This window comes from Bos mutus, chromosome 10 (assembly GCF_027580195.1).
Source record: "Bos mutus isolate GX-2022 chromosome 10, NWIPB_WYAK_1.1, whole genome shotgun sequence".
Classification (NCBI taxonomy): Eukaryota; Metazoa; Chordata; class Mammalia; order Artiodactyla; family Bovidae; genus Bos; species Bos mutus.
The window spans coordinates 38,311,407-38,334,476 of record NC_091626.1 but is presented as its reverse complement, the minus strand read 5'-3'; the positions used below and the strand labels follow the sequence as shown (position 1 = coordinate 38,334,476).

General features: G+C 41.4%; 1 protein-coding gene across 3 annotated transcripts in view; it reads right to left on the bottom strand.

Annotated features, from left to right (window-relative positions):
* ARMH4 (armadillo like helical domain containing 4) overlaps positions 1–23,070 on the bottom strand; it is a 141,010-nt gene that overhangs the window by 73,517 nt on the left and 44,423 nt on the right. For all 3 annotated transcript variants that reach the window (XM_070377778.1, XM_070377779.1, XM_070377780.1), the window contains exon 5: positions 15,218–15,472. In XM_070377778.1, the coding sequence (XP_070233879.1) occupies positions 15,218–15,472 (255 nt within the window). The remainder of the gene's footprint in view (positions 1–15,217; positions 15,473–23,070) is intronic.

Below are 23,070 nucleotides of genomic sequence, written 5' to 3'. Positions count from 1 at the left end.
TAACTGCTTGGAAATTTTTTAAATGCTTGGTCCCTTTGAGAATGCAATCATTTGATTCTCATCTGATTTAGACTGTAAGGTAATGAAGGTAGTTGGCCCAATATTTTCAAGGTCTGATCACTAAACGTGATCATAGAATCACTCCAAACTCATTCTAAAAAACCATTCTAAAATGTTACATTTCTGGCAATCCAGTAGTTGAGACTCTGTGCTTCCAATGCAGGGGGTACAGCTTCGATCCCCAACTGGGGAAGATTCCACATGCTGCATGGAGTTGCCAAAAAATTGCTAAATTGTTGCCCACAAGAAAGAAACAGTAGTTACTCCACATAATGCAGATGTTAGCTAATGCTATGATGGTAATCATCTTGCAGTATCCAAGTGTATCAAATAAGCATGCTGTACAAAATGTTATGTCAGCCATACCTCAATACTGCTAGAAAAACTAAAACAAACCTTAGATTATGTTATATGGATAACATGCTATCTACCTGAAGTCATGGTATAATTAGTTCCTTACTGAAGGGTTTGTAGATGTAAAAACTATTTTGAGGTTAAGTATAGCGAGAAGCAGAGAAAGTTAAGATCACATGAAGTTCTATCTGTCATGCGATGTTTAAACTTAACCTCAGTTATAAGCAGTATGGAAAACCCTTAGTACCTGATCAGTTATCATTTTTTCCACAAATGCAACTAACTCTGTTTAACCCACCCTTTCCCCTCCCCAAAACTGCTATCCAGGAGTTAAATAAGGGACTAGTGTTTGATTGGCAAAGTGCAATAGAGCATTCCCATCCCTCTTCCCAATTGTGCTGGACGGTTTCTGGTCCAGCATGGCTACCAGCTGGAAGAAAAGCCCCTTTCAGTCCATCAATCCGAAGCAAAATGAGAGAGTGGAGTGGAAATGAGCCCTGCCAAGAACAGCTCGGGGGAGTTTCACAGGGAAGGACTGAGTGGGAGTTAGGGTTCCCAGCAAGGCTTCAGCGAGAGCCTGGGGTGCATCCAGACAAAAAAAGGCAGAAAGCTGTCTGAGGAAAGAAGAATAATGGTAGAAAAATGTGGGGTCAGGAAACATTCGATCCATGTTCTAATGACAGAGATTATAGCCCGACGAAGACAGACCCCAGACAGATCCTGGAGGTCCTTGAATATATCCACAGTATACAAAAGAGACAAATACACTTTTAAGAAATACTTCCTATCCCTGAACTGTTGAATCCCTGAGTTACCTGATGTAAACCTGATTCCTTATTTTTACATTCGGTCTCTCCTTCACTTATCCTGTGCTGTATTTTTACTTAACACCACCAGTCCTTTGAATTTCAAAAATAGCTCTGGCTTCCTGAGGCCAGCTGGAGAGGTTGGCAGTTCTTTTAGATCACACAGAACCTACTACTACAGTACTGGAGAGACCCAGCTGTGCAAAGATTAATATTTTAACAACCAAGACTGATTTCCCTTCCTCAACACAAGAACATCCCCAGGGAAGCTTTACGCAGAAGGGAGTTAGCTGCTTGCTCTGGACAGACAAAATCGCACTCAAGGGTGGTTGTGGCTGCCACTGAGCTCTCCACTAACTCTAGTCTATGAGTTTTCCTCATTAGCATTTGAGACTTAAGAGTTGATTTCTCATTCATTTTCCCCAAAGAAATAGTAGGAGAAAAATAAGGGAATTTGCAGTGTCCCACAGCTGACTCAGGCAAAGGGAACACTGTGTGTGTGCGTTTTAATGATCTGAATTCTTCTACCACTCTTCGAATTAATGAATTTCAAAGCCTCAATTCCAGTCTGCCTAAGATTCTTGGTACAAAAGTCCTACATACAGCTGTGAAGAATCATTGTGTCCGTCAAAAAAAAATTTAGCGTAGCACACAGTCATCCTTGCCATCCATCCTTTCCACCTTCCAAAAGGCTTAACATTTCCTACACTGAAGAAACATGAAAGTTTCACTGTGGCCATTATACATAACTGCGCATCAGAAGTGTCATGAGCACCAAACAAACAAACAAACCAAAAAACCAGAATACATCACATTCTTTTCATGTCAGAGTCTGGTTTTCTTGAGGTTTGGCCAGGTCTCTTTTTGATTTCTGGTTCATGATGGGTGTCCGCCAAACACACCTGCGAGCACAGCCAGAAGTGGGCAGCTGGAAGGAACTCTATTCATATCTTTAACCTATTTATAACCTACCTCACGCGCAAAAGATTTATGGCTTCTAACAAATACCTAAAATATAACAGGATAAAAATAAATAAGTGGAAAATTTAGGAAATAAATGCATTTAAAACCTAAAATCCTGAGTTTGTCAAATGTTTCACCAAGGGCACAGGGAAAGATTTTCTCCCTGCATGCATGTGTGTGTGCTAAGTCACTTCAGTTGTGTCTGACTCTTTGGGACCCTGTGAACTGTAGCCTGCCAGACTCCTCTGTCCATGATGGACAGAGGATTCTCCAGGCAAGTATACTGGAGTGGGTTGCCATGCCCTCCCCCAGGGGATCTTCCCAACCCAGGGATCGAACCTGCATCGCCTGCATTGGTAGCAGGGTTCTTTACCACTAGCACCAACTGGGAAGCCCCTTTCTCCCCTATAGGTCCCCAACTACTCCTAATCTTTGAGTAACTCAGTAACTCAAATGGAAAAACCTATGAGGAAATGATTTCTTGCACTTGGAAGGCATTCTGCTCTGCAGATCTAATATGCCTTAAGCACTCCTTCTCCTGAGTAAGGAGAGGCAGAGATCACGATCTCTAATTCAAGCTTTAGCACCAGTGCATCTTGCCTAATGCGGAAAAAGGAGGTCTACATCCAAGTTCTGCTCCTCCTGTCTAGGACAAATAATTTAGTTCTTTCCAAAGAGGGAATGGTATTACTCTCAAAGCCAGAAAACTGGGTAACCATCTCAGGACAGGAAGGTGCCTATCCATGGAAACTCACATCTGGAGAGGCTCACTCATTTCAGATGCAGGAGTCAGGGTACAAAATGTCCACAGTTCAGATTTCGAAGTCTGTCACGTGACCATGGACTTTCTGGGAAAATTAAACTAAGGATATCGACTTTAAGTTTCATCTCTACATGAGATTAAACACAGAAAAAAAAAATCTTTTTTTTTTTTTTAAAGACACTGTAATCTGCAAGCCAGGCTTCAGCAATATGTGAACCGTGAACTTCCTGATGTTGAAGCTGGTTTTAGAAAAGGCAGAGGAACCAGAGATCAAATTGCCAACATCCGCTGGATCATGGAAAAAGCAAGACAGTTCCAGAAAAACATCTATTTCCGCTTTATTGACTATGCCAAAGCCTTTGACTGTGTGAATCACAATAAACTGTGGAAAATTCTGAAAGAGATGGGAATAGCAGACCATCTGATCTGCCTCTTGAGAAATTTGTATGCAGGTCAGGCAGCAACAGTTAGAACTGGACATGGAACAACAGACTGGTTCCAAATAGGAAAAGGAGTACGTCAAGGCTATATATTGTCACCCTGCTTATTTAACTTATATGCAGAGTACATCATGAGAAATGCTGGACTGGAAGAAACACAAGCTAGAATCAAGATTGCCGGGAGAAATATCAATCACCTCAGATATGCAGATGACACCACCCTTATGGCAGAAAGTGAAGAGGAACTCAAAAGCCTCTTGATGAAAGTGAAGGTGGAGAGTGAAAAAGTTGGCTTAAAGGTCAACATTCAGAAAACGAAGATCATGGCATCCGGTCCCACCACTTCATGGGAAATAGATGGGGAAACAGTGGAAACAGTGTCAGACTTTATTTTTGGGGCTCCAAAATCATTGCAGATGGTGACTGCAGCCATGAATTAAAAGAGGCTTACTCCTTGGAAGGAAAGTTATGACCAACCTAGATAGCATATTCAAAAGCAGATATATTACTTTGCCAACAAAGGTCCATCTAGTCAAGGCTATGGTTTTTCCAGTGGTCATGTATGGATGTGAGAGTTGGACTGTGAAGAAGGCTGAGCACCGAAGAATTGATGCTTTTGAACTCTGGTGTTGGAGAAGACTCTTGAGAGTCCCTTGGACTACAAGGAGATCCAACCAGTCCATTCTGAAGGAGATCAGCCCTGGGATTTCTTTGGAAGGAATGATGCTAGAGCTGAAACTCCAGTACTTTGGCCACCTCATGCGAAGAATTGACTCATTGGAAAAGACTCTGATGCTGGGAGGGATTGGGGGCAAGAGGAGAAGAGGACAACAGAGGATGAGATGGCTGGATGGTATCACTGACTCGATGGACGTGAATGTGGGTGAACTCCGGGAGTTGGTGATGGACAGGGAAGCCTGGCGTGCTGCGATTCATGTGGGGTCGAAAAGAGTCGGACACGACTGAGCGACTGAACTGAACTGAACTGAATCCAAGACCAAAAGATCATTACAAGCAAAGTAAATCTTCACTTCTGGGAATTCAATTCATAGAACACTTCTTAAAATCCGCTATCTCTCTTTACAAACAGAAGCTGCCTCACCCCAAGAGAACAACCAGCGGACCCAGCCTAGGACAGCTGTGCTCCAGGGGGTAGGACCCAGGTATCAATAATTTGTGTCACTCTCCAGGTGATTCCAAAGTGCAGCCAAGAATGAGAACCACTGGTCCAAAGGCTTTAGTCAATCTGCTGCTCACACTGGGCTGGACTAAGGTTTCTTTCTTTCTCCTTCCATACATATATTTAACCATGTTAGTCTGGCAGCTTCCTGAGCAACCTCACAATCCATAGCTTAACATGCTATATGCCAAAATACACTGACATTTGTTGCTGTGAAGGATTGTTTGAAATCTCACACTTCCCACTGTCTTTTACAGAGAAGCTTTTTCTTGCTGCCACAGCCCATGCCGCACTATATTTAAGTTTGACCTTAGCTACACATGAAGTGTTTTAAAAGGACAAGAAGGATGATGAGGAGAAGAAAGAGAAGAACTGACACAGTTTAGGAAGGGTCTGACTTTCTCACAGACAAATGTTCAGTTTCTCTAAGGCCCAATCCCCACACCCTTTTTGCCAATTCAAAATATATTCTCTTTCACATTAAAATCATCCTAAATTACCAGGTAATGAAACTGATAATAATATACAAATGATAACATCTTAATGTGGTTAATCTTAATCTTAAAGGTGGTGCCAGTAGTAAAGAATCCGCCTGCCAATGCAAGAGACTCGGGTTTAATTCCTGGATCAAGATCCCCTAGAGAAGGAAATGGCAACCCACTCCGGTATCCTTGCCTGGAAAATTCCATGGATAGAGGAGCCTGGAGGGCTACAGTCAATGGGGTCACAAAGAGTTGCACAAGACTGAGCAACTGAGCATACATACCACGTTCCAATGGAAGTAGCTTGCTGCTGCTGCTGCGCCACTTCAGTCGTGTCCGACTCTGTGCGACCCCAGAGATGGCAGCCCACCAGGCTCCGCCGTCCCTGAGATTCTCCAGGCAAGAACACTGGAGTGGGTTGCCATTTCCTTCTCCAATGCATGAAAGTGAAAAGTGAAAGTGAAGTCGCTCAGTCGTGCCCGACTCTTAGCGACCCCATGGACTGCAACCTACCAGGCTCCTCCGTCCATGGGATTTTCCAGGCAAGAGTACTGGAGTTGGGTGCCATTGCTTTCTCCAGGAAGTAGCTTGGAGACTCATTATCCTATCCAGATAGTAGATCTGCATTTTACTAAGGCCATCTCAAGACATATAATATTATTTCAATCCAAAGGAAGACTCTTAATATTGAAGGGTAGGCACCATATTAAAACAGGAAGGATGATATAAATTGGGGCTTGCACAAGCACTCCTTAAGTTACACCTCACAGATGGCTGCCCACTCAGAGAAACCGCTGATTGTTAAGTGATGATTCAATTCTACCACAGTGGAATTGCTCAGCCACTGGCCTCACATCTATGGGACCACTCTCTGCCTCACTGCAATTTATCTCTACATGTCAGCCTCTGTTTCCCTAAAATACAGCATACACTTGGTAGGTGCTTTATAAATATCTGGTGAAAAACTAGAAGCATGAATGCACTTTATTTTTCTGCTTTCCACAAACATCCCTATACTCTGTTAACTGAATATTTACCATGTTTTATAAAGACCTCCAGAGAAAAATATTCTACTTCCTGAATCAGGAACCTATTCCAATATTAGATGGAGGCTTTTGGGAAAAAAAAGTGAAGACAGCTATAATTCTGCACTTAACTAATTAATGGAGTCTGGAAGCCTTATCTATTCAGAATGTCAACCAAACCATAAAGTGACCCAAAATGATCTCTTCTTGGAACAATACCATCCTCAGGCCCTCATCCAGAACTCATGAATACAAAACATATTCAGGGAACTCCCCTGGTGGTCCAGTGGTTAAGAATTCGTCTGCCAATACAGAGGACACGGGTTTGATCCCTGGTCCTGACTACTGCAGAGCAACTAAGCCTTGTGCACTGCAACTACTGAAGCCCACATGCCTAGAGCCCTTGCTCCACAACAACAGAAACCATCGCAGTGAGAAGTCCAAGCCCTGAAACAAAGAGTAGCCCCTAGCTGCCGCAACTAGAGAAGGCCCAATGCAGCAATGAAGACCCAGAACAATCAAAAATATTAAAATACATATATAAAACAGACACAAAAACTCAATGTGCAACTTTTTTAAAAAATTAGATAAATTAAATTTTTTTAACATATTTAAAATAAATATATTAATTTAACGAGATTGGTCATAGGAGTCTTAGAAGAAACATGGATAAGAATCAGCCACAAGAGAAGTAAACAGAAAAACACAGAAATCATAGATAATAGGTATGGTGGAAAGAAGAATGGAACTGGAGGAATCAACCTACCTGACTTCAGGCTCTACTACAAAGCCACAGTTATCAAGACAGTATGGTACTGGCACAAAGACAGAAATAGAGATCAATGGAACAAAATAGAAAGCCCAGAGATAAATCCACGCACATATGGACACCTTATCTTTAACAAAGGAGTCAAGAATATACAATGGATTAAAGACAACCTCTTTAACAAGTGGTGCTGGGGAAACTGGTCAACCACTTGTAAAAGAATGAAACTAGACCACTTTCTAACACCATACACAAAAATAAACTCAAAATGGATTAAAGATCTAAACATAAGACCAGAAACTATAAAACTCCTAGAGGAGAACATAGGCAAAACACTCTCTGACATTCATCACAGCAGGATCCTCTATGACCCACCTCCCAGAATATTGGAAATAAAAGCAAAAATAAACAAATGGGACCTAATTAACCTTAAAAGCTTCTGCACATCAAAGGAAACTATCAGCAAGGTGAAAAGACAGCCTTCAGAATGGGAGAAAATAATAGCAAATGAAGCAACTGACAAACAACTAATCTCAAAAATATACAAGCAACTCCTACAGCTCAGCTCCAGAAAAATAAATGACCCAGTCAAAAAATGGGCCAAAGAACTAAATAGACATTTCTCCAAAGAAGACATACAGATGGCTAACAAACACATGAAAAGATGCTCAACATCACTCATTATCAGAGAAATGCAAATCAAGACCACTATGAGGTACCATTTCACACCAGTCAGAATGGCTGCGATCCAAAAGTCTACAAATAATAAATGTTGGAGAGGGTGTGGAGAAAAGGGAACCCTCTTACACTGTTGGTGGGAATGCAAACTAGTACAGCCACTATGGAGAACAGTGTGGAGATTCCTTAAAAAACTGGAACTAGAACTGCCTTATGATCCAGCAATCCCACTGCTGGGCATACACACTGAGGAAACCAGAAGGGAAAGAGACACGTGTACCCCAATGTTCATCGCAGCACTGTTTATAATAGCCAGGACATGGAAGCAACCTAGATGTCCATCAGCAGATGAATGGATAAGAAAGCTGTGGTACATATACACAATGGAGTATTACTCAGCCATTAAAAAGAATTCATTTGAATCAGTTCTAATGAGGTGGATGAAACTGGAGGCTATTATACAGAGTGAAGTAAGCCAGAAGGAAAAACACCAATACAGTATACTAACGCATATATATGGAATTTAGAAAGATGATAACAATAACCCTGTGTACGAGACAGCAAAAGAGACACTGATGTATAGATCAGTCTTATGGACTCTGTGGGAGAGGGAGAGGGTGGGAAGATTTGGGAGAATGGCATTGAAACATGTAAAATATCATGTATGAAACGAGATGCCAGTCCAGGGTCAATGCACGATACTGGATGCTTGGGGTTGGTGCACTGGGACGACCCAGAGGGATGGTATGGGGAGGGAGGAGGGAGGAGGGTTCAGGATGGGGAGCACATGTATACCTGTGATGGATTCATTTTGATATTTGGCAAAACTAATACAATTATGTAAAGTTAAAAAATAAAATAAAATTTAAAAAAGAAATAATTCATAAAAAAAAAAATAGGTATGGTAGCTGACATGCAGCCTCACATTCCACTTGCCAATGACTGTCTAGAAACCAGCATGTGACATAATTTCAGCCAATCAAAAGTGAGTATTCTACTGGAGGATTCTTGGAAATGCTTCTTCTCTCCTGAGAAAGAAACACAATAAAAAGACAGTCTTCTTCTTTGAACAATGTCTTGTCTAGGTGTGACACCTGAAACTGCTTCAAGCCATTACAGTTGTAAGGAGACCAGCCTGGGGCCAAAGTCAACATCCCAAGGGAGGACAGTGCAGTAAGATGGAAAAACTGAGTCGCCAATGGCCGCTGAGCTACTCAAGTCAACTGACCCAGAAGCCTTATCTCTGGACTTCTTGTTTTCAGAGAAAATACATTTCTTTACTCTTTAAGTCTATTTAAGGTTTCTGCTACCTGTAGCTAAAGGCATCCTAGCAGATTCAGAATGCACAAAGTAAAGAATCACCAGATATTACATCGGAAATGTTTAAATGTCAAAATGGATACATTGACTCAACTTTGGCCATATTGATTTTATAGTTTTAAAAGAATAATCATGTGATTACAAAAGGATAAGAAGTAGTGTGGGTCACAGTATCTGCTCTCTACAGGTTCCTACCAATAAATCTGAAAATGATCTTGTTAGATCAGAAAAGAAATTGATTCTGCATATGTAAAAAAAAAAACTTCCTCTACACTACAATCAGTGCACCTCAGCCATAACATGGAACTTTCGCTCCTGATTCTTTATCCTGACAGCCTACCAGTTCAGTCCACAATCATACCTCCCAACAGCAAGATCAAGAAACTGGGCTGTTTCCCTCCAAAGCTTTAGAGGCAATGTGTATGTGACAACAGAAAACAGAAGTGCAAAGAATTAAGCCATGAATCTACTGCTTTGCCTTAGAAAGTAATCTAAGTTTTCTCCTCTTGTTTCTTCACAGAAAATGAAATGATAATCTATTCAAAGAGTGTATATTATTCTTAGCCAATTCCAACTACCCACTTCAATATGTTCATTTTTAAAGGTGTCTATGGGTTTTAGCACTTGCTTTGGAATACCATTCATATTGTAAAATAGGATGTGATCATCTATAAATAAAACAACCCACTTAAAAGTAGAAATGAATAAGATGGTCAATTAAAGTAAAATTGTTTTAAATTAGATTACTTTTTAGAGGCCTCCATCTTTGCATTTTTAGTGATTCATTAAGAAAAAACTATAGTTAAGTTTACAACACTCACACTCACCCTACAGCTGCCATGTAGCTCTGCTTTCTAAAATGAAGCTGCTCATGAAATACTTATTGAAATCTGTATTAGTTTCTTATTTCTGCTATAACAAATTACCACTAAGTTAGGGGCTCAAAACAATACAAACTTATTGTCTTATAGTTTTACACGTCAAAAGTCTAAAATGGGTCTTGAAGGACTAAAATTAAGGTGCCAGCAGGATTGTGTTCCTTCTAGAAGCTCAAGAAGAAAATTCATCTCTTTGCCTTTTCCAGTTTGTGGAGGCTGCCAGAATTCCTTGCTTCTGGCCACATCATTCTGACCTCTGCCTCTGTCATCACATCTACTTTTCTGACTTTGACCTGTCTTCTTCCTGCTTATAAGGACACTTGTGAATACACTTGTGTGACCTTTGCAGAAAATCCAGGATAACCATTCCATCTCAAGATCCTTAACCTAATCACCAGCAAAGCTTTTTGCCAGGTAAGACAACGTAATCATAGGTTCCAAAGATTAGGACATAAACATATTTGAAAAAAGTAAAAGTGTTAGTCGCTCAGTCGTGTCAGACTCTCTGTGACCCTGTGGACTGCAGCCCGCCAGGCTCCTCTGTCAATGAAATTCTCCAGGCAGGAATACTGGAGTGGGTAGTCTTTCCCTTCCCCAGGGGTCTTCCTGACCCAGGGATCAATCCTGGGTCTCCCACTTTGTGGGCAGATTCTTTACTGTCTGAGCCAACTGGGGAGCCATTATTCTTGGTACCACAAAATCCATCACAAACAGGGGAGGGGCCCCTCTTTATCATGTGATCTGAGAGCATTTAGGAAACTATATCAATTAATACTGACCCAGAAGTTGTCAGTGGTTTTGAGTTACTAGTAAATACTCCTGTCCCCCCAAGAAAAAGATGGTGAGCTAATAAAATCTTAGACACAAGCACTACTAACCCAACCCAGTCTTCCCACAGTAGAGAACGGGAAGGACTTCCTGGTTTTGGTTCCCATGAAAATTAGAATGCTAAAAACATGTTGGCAAATTGAATTTTTTCAAGAAAAGAAGTGGCAGCAAAAGGTAAGAGACATCCAGGGAAATGGTAAATTTTATAAAAAGAAAAAATCTGATATAAACCAAAATGTCAAGACTTGGGAAAATCACTTTAAAAAAAAAGACTGATTAATTGATTTACTTAGTCTATTTATTTTTTGACTCTGGTGGGTCTTTGTTGCTCCACATGGGCTTTCTCTAGTAGCAGCAAGCCAGGGCATCTCTTTCTTGCATTGTGAGGGTTTCTCATTGCAGTGGCTTCTCTTGTTGAGAAGCACAGGCTCTAGGCACAAAGGCTTCAGTAGTTGTGGCACACAGGCTTAGCTGCTCCGAGGCATGTGGGATCTTCCCAGACCAGAGATTGAACCACTCCCTTGCAAGGAAAGGCAAATTCTTAACCACTGAACCACCAGGGAAGTCCAAAATCACTTTTTAAAGTGACAAATCACCTTAGTGATAACAAATCATTAAATTGGTATTACTAATTTAAGAAACTTTAGCCATGCGTGGAGGCTGGACTCAGGAGGCAAGACAAGGGGACAACTGGGCTATTCACCCTCCACCTCATGCCCTACACACCTTAAAATGTAACTGCTATTAACCAAAAACTGGGGAAAACCCAAATGTTCGTCAACAGGTGATGAGATAAACAAGATGTAGCATATCCATACAGTTGAGTACTACACAGCTACAAAACCAGAACAAATTAGGGACTTCCTTGGTGGTCCAGTGATTGAGAATCCGTCTTCCAATGCAGGGAATGCAGGTTTGATCCCTGGGTGGGGAACTAAGATTCCACATGCCTCGGGGCAACTAAGCCTAGGTGCATGCTGCAACTAGAGGAAAGACTACACATCGCAACGAAGAGCCCGCATGCTGCAACTACGACATGATGTCACCAAATAAATATAAGGTTTTTTTAATTTTAAAAAGGGGGAACAAATTATTGATACAGACAACAACATGGTTGAATCTCAAAATCATTATGCTAAGTGAAAGAAGCTAGACACATAAGAGTATGTATTACATGATTCTACGTATATAAAATTCTAGAAAATGCAACCTAACCTGTAGTACTAAAAGTAGATCAGTGGTTACCTGGGATTGAGGACTGAGAGAGGGATGGACTGCATAGGACATGAGGAATAACTGGGGGGAAAAAGGGGAAGTGATGGAAATTCTGCATTTTCAATGAGATGGAGGCTGTATGGATGTGTACAAGACTCGAATTGCATACTCTGAGTGCAGTTTACTGTATATAGTTTATACCTCAATAAAGTTGATTTCTTAAAAATTTGGCTCCTTTTCAGTGGCAAATTTGTGTTGAGGAACACGGTAAGGCTAGAGCTCAAATGATCACGTTAGCCTTGAACTGTAGCCTCTACAAATCTTTCTAAGATTCACAGTTCCTCCAATTGCTTATCATTATCATAGATGGTATGCCAACTTTCCAAGTGGTGGAAATTGGCTTCCTAGACCACAATCCAGGAATAGAGGCCATATGATCTCCCTGCAGTACTTCTCCCTACAGAGAGGGTACAAAAACAACCCTCTCTCCAGGAATGGGATACAGTCTTTGAATATTCACCCAATCCATATTTAAAAGACTGTTCAACCATCCATGATCCTTTCATGTTATAAATCTACTACCTGAGGAGTCACTTGACGTGTAGATTTTTGTGTTTAACCTCTATAATAAGTTACATTGGTATTTTGCATTTTATTTCATTCATTTCAACCAGTGGTGGAACAGGTGCATTTCAGGCCTGTTCAGGCCTGAAGAGACCAAATATTTATTCACGTGTCCCCAGGTCAGTGTTTGTGTTTGTTTTGTAATACTTTGATAATATTTTGATATACTTATGAGGTTTTAGCAGTTTCACTTGGTATATTTTTTAAAGTAATTACTGCCCAATTACATGCCAAATTTGTTCAGAAAATAACTTAGTAAATATAGCATTGTATGCACATATACTAATACCGTCTGCCTGCCCAGTGGAAACACATCCTTTATCGCCTCCTCTCTTTACCATAAGCACACTCCACAGGAAATCCCAGCTACATTTCAACTACAACCTTTATGCCAACCTAGAGGGTGATAGGAGAAGGCAATGGCACCCCACTCCAGTACTTTTGCCTGGAAAATCCCATGGATGGAGGAGCCTGGTGGGCTGCAGTCCATGGGGTAGCTAGAGTCGGACACGACTGAGCGACTTCACTTTCACTTTTCACTTTCATGCACTGGAGAAGGGAATGGCAACTCACTCCAGTGTTCTTGCCTGGAGAATCCCGGGGACGGGGAAGCCTAGTGGGCTGCCGTCTATGGGGTCACATGGAGTCGGACACGACTGAAGCGACTTAGCAGCAGCAGCAGCAGCAGAGGGTGGTAAACCCAGAATAACTTCTCAGTCCCAGTCCTCTTCGCTAAATTCAAGACACAAAATCTAAGACCTTCCTGGACACCTCACAGGCTCCTCATATTCAACATGCCCAAAACTAGCTCATCATCTCCCTAAAATGCCAAGTTCATATTGCTCCCTTTATTCCCTTTTTTCGTCAGAGGCATCACTCTCCACCTGTTCACCCAATCTAAAAACCTAGAAATCATCCTCAACTCTCCCTCTCTTTTTCCTCAATCCCCCAAATCCATTAGTACCTATGACAAAAGCTCTCAGGTTGACTCTTTTCCATTCATCCCACTTGCTCTGCCTTACTTCATGTTCTTTATGTCTCACAAAGACATTTCACGGATCTCAGAAGTGGCCTTTTTCTCTCTCCCCAATCTCATGCTCCTCCCCTCCTCCTCCACCACACCATCACCAGAACAGTTTTCATAAAGGACAAGTGAAAACCTCTTGGCAGTCAAAGCTCTTCATGATGCATCCTTGCTTACCTTTCCAACCTTGTCTGCTATTATATCTCCTAGAACTTCTTTTTACCCACTTAACAACATTCTTTGCCAGCCCATCTGTATATGCTCTTTCATCCCTCCAATGCCTTTGCGTATGTTCTTTCTTTGGTTTCTTTTCCTTGCAAGCTATCTCCTATTTATATATCCTTCAGGTGACAGCTCTAAACTCTCCAAGCGACTCTAGATGGCCTCCTTCTACACTTCTACTCTGCCCTCCTATAACCCATTTTTATCACCATCCTGCGCTGCAACCTTTACGAATGGGCTCTGCTCTAATCAAGAAAAAGCATTGCCTTGTTTTTTTCTGTGTTTCCAACACCTTACAAAGGAACATAGTAGGGGTTCTGCTTTTTGGACAAATTAATTAACCACATCAAAAGGACAGCTCACAAAAAAACTATAAGGGAAGAGAAGATGACATTAAAGATCCTTACACATGTTCCTTAGTTTTAGAGATTATGGAAAGATTTCTCCGTAGACTGCAAATCTTTAAAGGTTTTACCAACTTCAGTTTGAGCTTTTAAAAAAGCAAGAGAGCTTTTAAACTACTCAATCCTGTGATAAACAGACAATGTGATTTTTCCCCACTCCATACTCATTATAATGCACATGCACTTACCCTTTCTCACTGCTAATCTGAAAGGGTTTTCATAGGAGGAGAGAAGGACAATCTTTAAGAAATCATATTTAATAAGATTCTAAATTGAAAGTTTCAACCAAGGCACCAAGATACACTAGTATGATATTCCAGAGCAAAATCTGAGATCAACATCCAAATTTTCAATGAAATACTCTAAACACTGGTTATATGACTGTTAAATCAAACCTCTGCTGCACTGAAGGTATCCTTGGGCCTTTTAAAGATCAAGAGAGCTTCAGGGAGGAGATTTCTTTGGAGCAGAGGTCACTTCCCCTCAGGTCAACAGAGTGAGGCCTCAAACAATCACCCAGAGCTAAACAGTATCTCTCCAGAAAAAGTTAAGAAGAGACAGAGGAGCATCCCTGCTGACCACAAGAGAGTATCAAGGTTGGGGTCAGCCTGCCTCCAGAGAGTCTCTCGCCAAAACTCCAGGCCATGCCCAAGAAAGAGTAAGCTTGGGGTTGTCTGGACACCAAGTGACAAAAAGAGATTATATTTGATGATGAAACGCAACCACAAGAATGAGCAGAAACATATTGGGATGGCTAAAAGCTCACCCAGAAGTGAAGGAAGAACTTCCCCAGGGAGGAAATTCTAAAAGGAGGGGATCACAAAATAGATTTGCTTTCTGACTCCAGTGCATTCATGACACTTTGGGCAGCTGACTGGTTACGCACAATTCTGTCCCAATTGGAAGTCCTCCCAGAGCCAACAGCTGTCCTCCAGCTGGGAAGGAACGATGGAACTCTTTCCAAAAATTAAGGTAACCGTGCTCTTCAGGCAGATGGAGACTGGAACCTGGCTACTGAAGAGCATAAATATAAACATATCGGAGAAAGAAGTGAGAACTAAAATGAAACATCCATAAAAAGAAAATCCATTTTGCTCCATCATCAATGCCAATGAAAGAAAGTTGTCGCCTAAGAAAAGTAAGATGAGGGGAGGGAGGAAGGAGAGAAACACACATGACTCTTACCCAGGCCCTGATTCTGCTGTTCCCACTGGATGGCATCTGGCACCTGGAAGGTGACTCCCTCCAAAGAGACCACGTTTTCCTGCTCTAAGCCAGGTTCCTGAGACGTGATGCCAGGGAGCGTGAACCCAGGCAGCTCGGTGTCACCCAAGGCCTCATCCAGGGAGTCAGCATCTTTATCTTCCTCATCTTCCTCCTCATCTTCTTCCTCTTCATCTTCTTCCTCTTCATCCTCTTCATCTTCATCATCTTCTCCCTCTAGGAAAGAGGAAAGCAAAGGGGACATGAAGAAATACAGGCAGTGCACACAAATGAATCTTTTGAAATGACCCAAACACTACAAAATAAACATGACTGGCTTGTTAAAACATATTTTATCATTAAAGTTGAGCAAGAAGAGCTTTGAGGGATTGCATGCCCACCCTATACCTACATTTTAAACTTTCAAAACCACAGTTATGTCAGATAATTATCATGCATCATGTTTATTGGGAGTTAAAGTTCAGGTAATAGGGATTTTTGTTAATGTCATATTTATAATTAAAAGGGTAGCAAACATCATCTTCCTGTTTTCTGGAGATCATTACAGATCTGTCTGTTAGAAAGCTCACTGAAATACTAACAGAATTTAAAAGAAGTGTTCCAGTCTTTTTCTATCTCATAATACTAAACAAGAGAATTCATTATGTTGACATAGTTTTCTTTCTGCTCTTCTTCCACATCAGTGAATAGAACTCACAACAATGTTAACTGAGAGGTACATTAATCCACTCCTGCATCTGTTCTCCTTACACAGGAGGGACCCAAGAAACGGGGAAAGGTCACATGAGCGTTCTCAATCCAATTCTAAAGGGGATCAGGAAATGACACATTGGTCAAGGACAGTCAGAAAAGAAACATGTGAGAAAAAATCACTATCATTACCAGCATCATATGAGTTAAGTACATAATATGTCCATCTGTGACGCTTCAAGAGGTGTAGGTTTAAGGAACATAAGATCCCCAATTTCATTTTATTTCACGTATGTTAATTTTCTAGGAATACTCTGAACTCCCATCCACATTATGAAGGCACCCCTGAAACCCTCCATAAGGGCCCACAAAATCCACTGAAGGCCTTTTCCTTGTTCTCCCTCTTGGCTCTGAACACAGTGGTGACCGTAACATGGAACTCTCTTCAAAGGCTGAAGAGAAAACAGAGGATTAAAGCCACCTAAGAATTCGGAGACTCTCCTTCTTCCAGACAATTTTCTCCTTTTCAGCTATCATTTACAGATTTTCTTAACTTAAAAATATTACTTCTAATCTTTTTCATTCTTATATATCCTTTACCTTCATAGGATTTAATACCTGCCCCTATTCCAAAAATTAAACAAATATTTATCAAGCACCTAGTTCCAGGCACTAGGAATACCACAATAATGTCTCTGCCTTCATGGAGCTGATATGTCACTCAGGAGACATACAGCAAACAAAGAGATATATAAATAGATATGCAATATACTGCACTCTGATTAAAACCAGCAAGAAGACAGAAAATGCCAGGTGCTACTATTTTAGATAGCAAGATCAAGGGAAGTTTTTCTAATAAGGTAAGGTTTGAAAAGAGATCATACCAAAATAATGAATTCTTTTGTTTAATTTAGATCATTAAAGATTCCCAGCAGAGGAGGACGGGGAATGGTAAAGGCAAAGCCTGTGTTCAAAGAATGGCAAAGAAGATTGGGCTGAGAGGCAGTGAGTGACAAGACAGAATACATGAAGTAAGGAAATCAGGGGTAAGCAGAGGCCACATCTAAAGCAGATTTGTAAGGAATGACTGGCTACAGGGTGGAGAACAGGTTATCTTAGAGCAAGAAACAAAGCAAGGAGACCCACAGGAGGCTATTGCAAAAATCCAGGGAATAGATGATGATGCTTCAGATGAGGGTGTAGTCCTAGAAAAAGAGAGAAGTGATCAGACCTGAGATGTAATTTGAAGGTAGAGCCCTGCTGATAATTACAATGTGGGATGTGAGAGGAATATCTCACTTTATTAAAAATGAGAACTAAAGAGACAAATCAAGAATTTTATGTGAAATATATTAATTGGGTGATACTTGTGCCTCTGACAGCCAAATGGAAATGCTGGAAGTCTAAGGAAGGTCAAAGCTAGAAATAAAAACCTAGGAGTCATCAACTTATAAATTATATTTAAGGCCTTGACACTGACTGAGATCATCAAGAGAATGAGAGTGGATGAAAGGGAAGTGGGCCAGCCCAGGCCCTGGACAATCAAACATTTAGAGGTTGGCCAGCAGGGGGAGATCCAGCAAAGGAGACAGAGAAGTGACCGCAGGAGAAAACCAAAACAAGAGAAGAAAACATTTCTGAGTAGGGGGCTGAGTAAGAAACGACGACTGTCCCTCTGGTTTAGACATTTGGGAAGTCATTCTTGAACTTGACAAAAGTTGTATTCCTGGAATGGTAGGGACAAAAGTCAGACTGAAGTGCTTCTAAAGTAAATTGGGGAAAAGGAAGCAGACATAAGTAGAGAAAACACAAGAAATTTGGAGAAGAGAACAGGGACATTAGGGGATAGCTGGAGGGAGATATGGGCTCAAGGGTAGGTTCTGAAAGCAGAAACTGTTAGAATTTGCCTGTAATTGATAAGATCTGGCAGAAAGGAGTGAACTGATGATGCGGAGGGAAGAGCAGTAGGAGAAATGTCCTGAGAGATGAGGTGTGATAGAGAGATGACACACAAGGACTCCGGAGCCACTTAACTTACTATGCTGAGTGGTTTCAGACAAATTACTGAATTCTGGTGTGCCTCAGCTCCCTTACTGTAAAACTGGTGTGAGTCCTGCCACACAGGGCTGTTGTAAGGATTACATTAGTTAATATATCAGGTACTTAGAACTAAGCCTGGCACACAGTGTCCACCATATAAGACTGGCTTCTCTGCTATTACGGAGAGGGGAGACAATGCAGTGCATGGCCAGCTTGGACACACCCACCTCTGCAGGGTCACAGGTGCAGGCCGGTGGCTAGATTTGGGGCAGGGAGCATGTGAAAGCTGTCATATTTCTTTCCTTGGTCAAATACAAAACTGGTGGATGTGGTCAGATTGCCAGGCAACCCTATGAGTCCACGTGAGTCCATTGGTAATGTTATAAATTTAAAGCAAACCATACTAAGATGATCAGTGTGTTTTTCTTCAGCCACATCACTGAATGGGTGGGTGGATAAGTGGAGTAGGCAGAGACATTTAACCAGGGCCAAGTTTTGCTAGGAGAGCTCAACTAAGGAAGGAGCAGTAGATTGTGTGTGAAGAGAATGATTATAAAGATGAACCAGAAAAGGATACAGACTCCCAACAATATGATGTGTAATTTCTCAGGATCTAACCTAAAGCATGGTGACAATGATTAACAACACTGCATTATATACTTGAATGTTATTAAGAAAATAGATCTCAAATAGTATCACCAAACCAAAAATTGGTAATTACTTGAGGGAATGGAAGTGTAAACTAACCTTACTGCAGTAATAATTTTACAATATATATACATATATGTGTGTGGGTATCAAATCATCACCTTATACATCTTAAACTTATATATGTTATATGTCATTAATATCTCAATAAAGCTGGAGGGGGAAAAAAGATGGGCCAGGGACTCCAGTTAAAGAGAAGCTGAGAAGGACAGCGGATAGGAAAAAGTAACAGAGTCACTGGATTTTATGGAGAAAACTATCAGGAATCATTAAGGCTTTTTGAAAATTTTACTGACCATCCTCCTGTAGACAGAAATTGGTGATGAGCTAAAAAGAAAATTTATTTTATTTTTAAACTTTGTAAAATCACTTTTAGTTACTTTTCCTCTCCACAAACCTAGAGGGTTGTTCTTGATAGGAATATCATGACAATATGATTCTGACCCCCTGAGAATGCAAAGGCGAAGCCAGAGCTCTGAGCCCTCGATTTCCAGCTTTTATCATTGAACCATTGTCCTCTGACCACCACCAACCACCAAGGATAACTTACACTTGGTCCTCAATGTGTTCAGTTAGCTCCTCCTCTTTAAAATACAGAGCTAAAACAAATACTGTATACTAATGCATATATGTGGAATCTAGAAAAATGGTATAGATGGTATTATTTGCAAAGCAGAAACAGAGACACAAACAGAGAGGGCACGATACCAAGTAGAAAGGGGTGGGTGGAATGAATTGGGAGGCAGAGACTGACACATACACACACTATGGAAATGTAGAGTGTTAGTCACACAGTCGTGTCCAACTCTTTGTGACCCCATGTAATATGGCCCACCGGGCTCCTCTGTCTATGAGATTTATCAGGCAAGAATACTGGAGAGGGTTGCCATCCCCTTCTCCAGGGCATCTTCCCAACCCAGGGATCGAACCCGGGTCTCCAGCATTGCAGGCGTGTTCTTTACCGTCTAAGCCATCATGGAAGACAGCATATACACACTGCTGCTGCTGCTGCTAAGTCACTTCAGTCGTGTCCGACTCTGTGCGACCCCGTAGACGGCAGCCCAGCAGGCTCCCCCATCCCTGGGATTCTCCAGGCAAGAACACTGGAGTGGGTTGCCATTTCCTTCTCCAATGCATAGAAGTGAAAAGTGAAAGTGAAGTCGCTCAGTCGTGTCCGACTCCTAGTGACTCCACGGACTGCAGCCCACCAGGCTCCTCCATCCATGGGATTTTCCAAGCAAGAGTACTGGAGTGGGGTGCCATTGCCTTCTCCGATATATAGACTACAATGTATAAAATAGATAACTAATGAAAATCTACTATATAGCACAGAGAACTCTCCCTGGTGCTCTGTGTTAACCTAAATGGAAAGGAAATCCAAAAAAGACAGGATAAAGGTATACACATGGCTGATTCACTTTGCTATACAGAAGGAACTGACATAGCAATGCAAAGTAACTATACTCTAAATTAAAAATAGCCAGCTAACCAGAGCTGGTTAGCTCTTTTTAATTTTATCATTATTATTTTTTTTAATTGGAGTATAGTTCCTTCACACTGCTATGTCAGTTCCTGCTGTATGACCAAGTGAATCAGCCATACATATACATGCATGCATACTAAGTCACTTCAGTCATGTCTGACTCTTTGCAACGCTATGGACTGTAGCCCGTTAAGACCCTCTGTCTGTAGGATTCTCCAGGCAAGAAAACAGGAGTGGGTTGCCATGCCCATCACCAGGGGATCTTCCCAATCCAGGGATCAAACCTACATCTCTTATGTCTCCTGCATTGTCAAGCAAGTTCTTGATCACTAGAGCCACCTGGGAAGCCAGGTGGTTGTTGTTCAGTTGCTCAGTCATGTCGATGCTTTGTGAGCCCATGGAATGCTGCACACAAGGCTTCCCTGTCCTTCACTATCACCCAGACTTTGCTCAAACTCATGTCCGTTGAGTTGGTGATGCCATCCAACAATTTCATCCTCTGTCTTCTCCTCCTCTTTTCTTGCCCTCAGTCTTTCCCAGCATCAGGGTCTTTTCCAATGAGTTGGCTCTTTGCATCAGGTGGCCAAACTTTTGGAGCTTCAGCTTCAGAATCAGTCCTTCCAGTGAATATTCAGGGTTGATTTCCTCTAGGATTGACTTGTTTGATCTCCATGCTTCCAAGTGATTTCAAAAGTCTTCTCCAGCATGACAATTCAAAAGTATCAGTTCTTCAGCCCTCAGCCTTCTTTATGGTCCAACTATCACATACGTACATGACTACTGGAAAAACCATAGTTTTGACTATAAGGACTTTTATCTGCAAAGTGATGTCTCTGCTTTTAAATATACTGTCTAGGTTTCTTGTAGCTTTTCTTCCAAGGAGCAAGCGTCTTTTCATTTCATGGCTGCAGTCACTGCAGTAATTTTAGAGCCCAAGAAACTGAAGTCTGTCACTGTTTCCATTGTTTCCCCATCTATTTGCAATGAAGTGATGGGCCTGGATGCCATGATCTTAGTTTTTTGAATGTTGAGTTTTAAGCCAACTATTTCACTCTCCTCTTTCACTTTCACCAAGAGGCTCTTTAGTTCCTCTTCACTCTCTGCCATTAGAGTGGTGTCATCTGCATATCTGAGGTTATCGATATTTCACCTGGCAACCTTGATTCCAGCTTGTGCTTCATCCAGCCCACAATGTACTCTGCATATAACTTAAATAAGCAGGGTGACAATATACAGCTTTGACGTACTCCTTTCCCGATTTTGAACCAGTCCATTGTTCCATATCCAGTTCTAACTGTTGCTTCTTCACCTCCATACAAGCTTCTCAGGAGGCAGGTAAAATGGTCTGGTATTACCAACTGTTTGAGAATTTTCCACAGTTTGTTGTGATCCACACAGTCAAAAGTTTTAGCACAGCCAATGAAGTAGAAGTAGATTTTTTTCTGGAATTCTCTTGTTTTTTCTATGATCCAATGGATGTAGGCAATTTGATCTCTTGTTCCTCTGCCTTTTCTAAATCCAGCTTGTATATCTGGAAGTTCTTGGTTCACAGATAGTTGAAGCCTAGCTTGAAGGATTATGAGCATTAACTTGCTAGCATGTGAAATGAGCACAATGTATTTGAACATTCTTTGGCACTGTCCTTCTTTGGGGCTGCAATGAAAACTGACCTTTACCAGTCCACTGCTGAGTTTGCCGGCATATTGAGTGCACCACTTTAACAGCATCATCTTTTAGCATTTGAAATAGCTCAGCTGGAATTCCATCACCACTACTAGCTTTTTTCATAGTAATGCTTCCTAAGGCCCACTTGACTTCATGCTCCAGGACTGCTGGTTCTAGGTGAGTGACCACACCATCATGGTTATCTGGGTCATTTAGTTCAGTTCAATTCAGTCACTCATTTGTGTCCTATTCTTTGCAACCCCAAGAACTGCAACATACCAGGCCTTCCTGTCCATCACCAACTCCTGGAGTTTATTCAAACTCATGTCCATTGAGTCAGTGATGCCATCCAACCATCTCATCCTCTGTCATCCCCTTTTCCTCCCACCGTCAATCTTTCCCAGCATCAGGGTCTTTTCCAATGAGTCAGTTATTCGCATCAGGTGGCCAAAGTATTGGAGTTTCAGCTTCAGCATCAGTCCTTCCAATAAATATACAGGACTAATTACCTTTAGGATGGACTGGTTGGATCTCCTTGCAGTCCAAGGGACTCTCAAGAGTCTTCTCCAACACCACAGTTCAAAAGCATCAATTCTTCAGCGCTCAGCTTTCCTTATAGTCCAACTCTCACATCCATACATGACTACTGGAAAACGCATAGCTTTCACTAGATGGACCTTTGTGGCAAAGTAATGTCTCTGCTTTTTAATATGCTGTCTAAGTTGGTCATAACCTTTCATCCAAGGAGCAAGTGTCTTTTAATTGCATGGCTGCAGTCACCATCTGCAGTTATTTTGCAGTCCAAAAAAATAAAGTCTGTCACTGTTTCTGTTGCTTCCCCACCATTTGCCATGAAGTGTTGGGACCAAATGCCATGACCTTAGTTTTCTGAATGTTGAGTTTTAAACCAACTTTTTCACTCTCCTCTTTCACTTTCATCAAGATGCTCTTTAGTTCTTCTTTGCTTTCTGCCATAAGGGTGATGTCATCTGCATAGGGATGCAGGTTAGGGAAAGGGAAAATCATTAGATGATTCAGGTATGACCTAAGTCAAATCCCTTATGATTATACAGTGGAAGTGAGAAATAGATTCAAGGGATTAGATCTGATAGACAGAGTGCCTGAAGAACTATGGACGGAGGTTCATGACATTGTACAGGAGGCAGGGATCAAGACCGTCCCCAAGAAAAAGAAATGCAAAAAGGCAAAACAGTTGTCTGAGGAGGCC